This window comes from Vulpes vulpes, chromosome 12 (assembly GCF_048418805.1).
Source record: "Vulpes vulpes isolate BD-2025 chromosome 12, VulVul3, whole genome shotgun sequence".
NCBI lineage: Eukaryota > Metazoa > Chordata > Mammalia > Carnivora > Canidae > Vulpes > Vulpes vulpes.
Genome location: NC_132791.1, coordinates 53,063,915 through 53,070,066, shown reverse-complemented (window position 1 = coordinate 53,070,066; position 6,152 = coordinate 53,063,915). Strand labels below are relative to the sequence as shown.

The 6,152-nt window shown below is 45.6% G+C and overlaps 1 protein-coding gene across 6 annotated transcripts in view; it reads right to left on the bottom strand.

The window, feature by feature from the left end:
* FSTL4 (follistatin like 4) overlaps nucleotides 1–6,152 on the bottom strand; it is a 397,791-nt gene that overhangs the window by 7,269 nt on the left and 384,370 nt on the right. For all 6 annotated transcript variants that reach the window (XM_072728613.1, XM_072728614.1, XM_072728608.1 and 3 more), the window contains one exon: nucleotides 1,221–1,330. In XM_072728613.1, the coding sequence (XP_072584714.1) occupies nucleotides 1,221–1,330 (110 nt within the window). The remainder of the gene's footprint in view (nucleotides 1–1,220; nucleotides 1,331–6,152) is intronic.

The window sequence follows — 6,152 nt, the reverse complement described above, 5'->3', positions numbered from 1 at the left end:
GGTGCTTATGGATACCTAACTGAGCCCCAGAGTGGGGGAAATGCCCTCTTTAAAGCATTCTTAAAGAGCCAGAGCACTGGGGGGCACCTGGGTTTGAGGTCTGCCTTTGGCTCAGGTCATGATCCTGGGGTCCTGGGATCGAGTCCCACATTGGGCTCCCTGCATGAAGCCTGCTTCTCCCTCTGCCTGTGTCTCTGCCTCTCTCATGGATAAGTAAATAAATTCTTAAAAAAAAAAAAAAAAGCCAGAGCATGGAAAGAGCAGGAGAGAGGAGCCCACTCTTAAAAGCAGTTTGAATGTAGAAGGCCACACATAGGCAATGTGGAGCCCATAAGTTTGCTAGACTCCTGGCTGAATTCATGTTCTTTGGGGGGTTCACCCTTTAGAGCCATCTTAGAAGGTCTTCCCAGGTGTTGTCTATAGGGAGGGGCTCATTAAAGGGCATTTTCATCCTTGGGCCCATAAATGGATGGGCCTAGTTTTAGAAGTCCAGTTTCAGTGTACAAAAATGAGGTACTACTTGTTGGAGAAAGGGGTTTGATGGCAGACAAAAGAAAGGCATAAATAGTGCCCCCAAGACCTTTGGCGTCTCAGTGATTTTATGAGGGCAGGCTTTGTCTTCAGCAGTGGTGACTTTACAGTAAGTGCTGGGGGTTCTCTAAAATGAATAAGCAGGGGGAGTGGCCAGGCTGGGAGGAGGTTTGCAGTTGAGACCATGGCTGCCTTTATTAGGCTGTTCTTCTGGATGGTGATAAACAAGACAGCTAGGAGGGCCCGTTTCCCCGCCTCTGCATGGCTGCTCTGGGGCCTCCTGGCCAGGGTCTTAGCTTCTCTGAGTCTCTGTTTCCTCATCTGTAAGAAGGGGTCAACACCACTTTTACTAGTCTGTGTGTGTGTGTGTGTGTGTGTGTGTGTCTAGTAGGTAGAGTGTGCTCCATTAAGCACAGTTGATTCCTTTCTTCTATGGTCCTCATGTTGAGAGTGAGACTTCCTGTCCTCAATGGGCCTCTGAAGGTGGTAGGAGCCTGGGTGCCTTCCTTAACTATGACCATCAAGGACTAGGGATGGTCCATTTCTCTGTCCCCTCACGAGGGAGCCCAAGGCCCCCTCAGGAGGAGTGGGAGAGACAGAGATGAAGGTCTCACAGTGGGCAGATGTAGCCACATGTAGGGCTGAGCTGAGTTATGGGGGAGCTTTGGGACACGGCAGGCCCATCTCACCTGATATGGTTGATGATGAGGTTTGTTGGAGGAATAAAGAAATCATCCACTCCTGCAAAAGGTGTGCGGATAAGGTGCTGGCCCTGGCCAGTGCTGGCTTCTGTGATCACCTACAACACAGAGCAGAAGTCCTCATGAGGGTCCACCCAAGTAGGGGCGGGAAATCTGGAAACATTTGCATGTGCTAGTAGGGACCCTTAGCAGACAGGCTGCTTGAGACAGATGGGGGTGGTGGTGGGCAGGAGCAGAGTGGGAGCTACTTGGGAAGATCATACTCAGGGACTCATCCTTCTGGGGAGAGGAAGTGTTGGGACAGATGTGAATGCCTGAATCATGCCTCCTGCTCAGGCAGGCCTGACCCTAACCATAAGGTACATTGTCAGCCCCCTGATAGCATAGCGGGGACCATGTTGGGGCTTTCCAGAGAGGTCTCCAGAACAGAAAGATCAATCTGCTCAGAGACCATCTCCCTTAAAACTCAGAATCCCATCCAGGTCACCCTGGGAAAAGAGGGAGAGAGCTTTTAAATCACGAAAAAGTTAAATGGTGGAGTGATTTGCTGGGTGGAGTGATTTACTGGTTCCGTATTTTCCTTTGGTGCCAGGTGCCTGGGCCCGTTTGTTGGGAATCTCTATCCTGTACTGCTCACAGAGGCGTTTCTCTGGGAAATGTGACTCCAGAATTTACTGGAGAAAGCAGGAATCCTGCAGAAATGCCATTCAAAGATGCTGCTCTTGCCATTTAGGTGCCTTGCAATTAGAATGCTAGGGATCGGGTCCAGTTGCAGAAAGGACCTGCTGTGAGAAATCAAGAACCAGGCACTGGCTTTTGTACAGATTGGGAGTGACAACATCGTTGCCTCTGTTTCCCTGAAGGTAACACTTGATCCCCTGTGGCGTTGGCAGGAGGTGGCTGCAGCCGCTCTCTGGTGTGTAGAGGCCCTGCTGGGTCTGTGTCGGGGAGGAGCATGCCGGCAATGCAGCACAGAGCCCAGCGCGGTCAGGATGCGAGGTTTGGAGGTCCTGCCAGGAGGCCTCCTGCAGTCGGGCTGAGCATCTGCCCCTCGGCTACCACTGCCTTGGGCATAGGCCAGAGATGCGGTCCCCTTGCCTCCTGCAGGTGCTCATCAGTCCCCAGTTCTAGGCCAGGGTCCTGAAAGGAGGGTGACCTGCAGCCAGATGAGGAGCTCGGCCAGCTGGTGGGCCATTCTGGCTGAAAGGCCACAGGTGAAGCCCAGACTCTGAGCAGAAGAGGGGGAGCTAGCGCCTCAACACAGAGCTGAGACACTTTTCCTTATCTTGACGTTGTGGCCGATGAGGGGTCTAGCCTGAGGCGGAGGACGGTGTCTCTTGGGGCTCTGTGACTCAGGAGGCCTGGAGTTCTGGAGGTTCTTACCTTTTAAGAATAGGACTGCCTTCGGGCTCTTACTTTTATGGGAAAACAAACAACACGTGGCCTGCCTCCTGAGGTAGGGTTGAGGCCTCTCCCAATTGTGGTTCCCTTGCGGGCTGCTAAAGCGGGCAGGATGCTGGATCGGAATGATGGTGACTGTGATTGTTAGCCTCGGGGCAGCTCCACAGTTGTAACATCGCTTTAGGTTATTTTTCTGTGGTTTTTTAAAACGGCCAAATGACACTTCCAATGGCAAGTGCATGGGGAAAAAACTCCTAAGTTGGGCATTAATACCAGCCTGAGGAAACAGGGGAAAATGTTAGAGAATTCCAAGAAGCCATACGATCCCTGTTTGAGATCAGGCCTGTCATTTCAGCTTCTAATAGAGATGGAAAATTATAGGCTGTCAGCGGTCAGTGTCATTCACGCTTCACCACGCTGACACCCTATATTCAGAGGTTACTTCATCAAAACGCAGCACTGCGGGCCATTGAACTGATGTGCGCCACCGCCTCATTTCTCTGACAAGTCTTGACTTCCTTCTTAGCCTGACATCCTGGGACTAGTGGGCAAATGAATGATATGGAGGATTGAAGAGGACGCCAAAGTTTCCAAAACTGGCTGCTGAGGGAAATAGCTTTATTTCTAGAAACACCTTCAAGTGGTCCCAGCAAAGTTTTGTTTAACCAGCTCCTGAGTGTTGGATATTGAGAAACATCCAAGTGTTGGAAACATCCAAGAAATATCCAGTGTTGGATATTATTTTTGGCTTTGCCCGTAGAAACAGTGCAGAAACACATGATGTAGCTAAATTTTTGTCCATGTCCATGATCATGGCCTTTGGGTGGGTTGTGAAAAGTCAGGTTGCTGGATGCAGACTCACTGCTTTGAGGCTTTTGGTTCTCATTTCCAAGTTGGGTACCACAGGGCCGTGCCACTTGACATTCCCAGGAGTGTTTGCAAGTAGCAGTTGCTTTAGCCCTCACCCACAGTGATGAAGGCAGGTTCTTCAATCTGTTCACTTGTCAAGGCCTGGTTTCTAGACTTTGCCCTTGTGATGGTGGACATCGTGGTGTAATTCCCGATAGTAACCAACATGCTTTTTGTGTTTGGCCATTTAGGCAAAATTTGCTCTTGGTTTTGGGGCAAGAGTATTCATTAAGAAATTTCCTTTTTACGCATGTTTTTGGATATTTTTTCTTAAGAATGTCTGCTGTATTTAATTAAATGCTTTCTCAGCATTTATTGAAAATATCAGTTTTTTTTTCCTGTTTTCATTTTTTTTGTGTTAAGACAATATTGCCTGATTTCCTCAAAGTGAGCCATCATTGTATCCCGAGACTTTGTTTCTTGTATTCAGGTGCATTGTTGGACTCTATTTTTAATACCATATTGACCATTGTGCTTCTGTATTCATCAGTGAGCTGAGTCTATAGCTTTATTTTTTTATACAAATTTTAGTCAGCTTTTATAATTAAAATGAGGGTGGCAATTTAAGACAAAGAAGCTGTACATTTCCCTTCATGGGGTCTCAGACAGTTCAAATAATATTAAAATTATAGTTTGAAGGTTTGATAAAATTCAGCTGTACACTTTTTTGTGGCAGCTCTTTAATCTTTTCAAAAACCTGTAATTATTGTTCTATGTCAGGCTTCTGTTTCCTTAGGTTGGCTTTACTCCCAAGGGTGGGGGTTCGAACTCAAAACCCTGAGATCAAGAGCCTCGTGTTTTATTAGGTCAGCTTTTTTTCCCTACAATTTGCAAGCAATCATTCACTTCTAGGTTTTAAAACTTTCTGCCTCAGAGTTGTGATGTATTATTTTCCAATTTTTTCTATCCTCCTTATTTGCAGTGACACTCTCTTCCTACCTCCTCATTATGTCTCCCTTTCTCAAGCTTGTGAAGGATTTCTGTTTATCTCCTTGTCCTGTTTTGTTTTTATTCATTTCCCAGTCTTGTTCCTTCTTACCACTCTCTTCTTATTCTCATTTCTTAACACAAGTACTTCTTCTGTGGGCTTTTAAGACACAGGTACTCTGGGTGCCCACCCTTCTCCATCTTTCTAGATGTCTAAGAGTCACTTTATCATTGCCTTTGAGACAGTTTGTAATTTCCCTTGTAATTTCCTTTTTGATCCATAGTTATAAAGGAGTGTTTTCTTACTAGGTCATTTTAATTATTTCTAATTATCAGATACTGCTGCCTATAACGTCTACTTTTACAGGATTTTTTTCCCTTGTGGTTAATGATACACTTGTGTGGATGTGTGAAAAAACAGTTTTGCAGATGCAACATTTATATTATAAGCAAGTGGTGTCATTACTCAACTTTCCCATGTTATTCTTTCATTTTATTTGTACAATTTAAGTGCATTTTAAGTCAAGTTTTCCTTTATTTTTAATCACTCTTGTTTGAGGCATTTCATTGTTAATGGTGCCTGATATCTCCTGGTGGCTGTTAAGCACACAGTATCTCTCTCTGCTTGCTGTTTCTAGTGCTTTCAACCATAAACACTACCTTGCCTGATAACGAGGGGCATTGTGAATACACACTTGTTCATCGGTCCTCACTATTCCTGCCCCTTTAAATTCAACCTTTTATTCTCTTTATTGCATGTGTGTTTCTCATAGACACGTTCTAGTTTGCTTCCTTCCTAACCCAGTCTGATTATCTCTGTTCAGAGGAATCAGTTTGTCATATTTGGAATAATGAGACAGTCTCTTCCCAGCTGCTACTTTCCAACAGCATTCTCTGAACCTTCCCTTATCCCAATAAGGTATTTCTAAGTAGTTTTACTCCCTCTCCTTTCCTCCACTCCCTATGCTTACTTTGACTGAAATAATTTATCTTCCACTGCAGACTGGTATCAGGATTTCTCATTGAGTGTGTCTCTCTTAATCCAGACATCCTTATTTAGCACTTATTACCATTTCCAGAGAGTCTGTCCTCATCCGTCTTACTTCTCTGGGTTCATTCTTTGCAACTGTCTCCTCCTTCTCTTTCTTCATTTCAGTGTCTCTGATCTGGTTCATCTGGTGTTTGTCTGGGATCTTTCCTCATTCTGTTCCTCAAAGAGGGCAGGAGAATGATGCACTCTCTGAATTTCTTGCACATAGGGTTTCTTTGGTCCTGCCGGGGCTGGGAATAGGACTCTTGGATTTCAGCCCTGTAGATTCCATGGTCTGCCAGCTGCTGTGGCAGGTGAGAAACCCAGTGCCAATCCAATGTTTTTTCCTTTATAGATAACCTAGGAAGCCATGCATTTTTCAGCTCATCTGCAGTAAATTAGGAAATTTTTGTCATATTTGGTTTCAGAAAAAAAATTTTTTTGGTGGCTCCTCCCCTTGAATTACTACTGGAGAGGCTTTCCTGGAGCTGCCAGAAGTACCAATAAAAGTTATTTCCCTGGGCTCATGCTCTGCTGTGAATGACCTTTATTCAGGCTCGTAGACTTTCTAATGGGGATTTTTCATCAGCTCACTGGGGCCCAGGCTGATGGCATCCATCAAATGACAATAGTCTCAGCTTATAGGAGGTAAA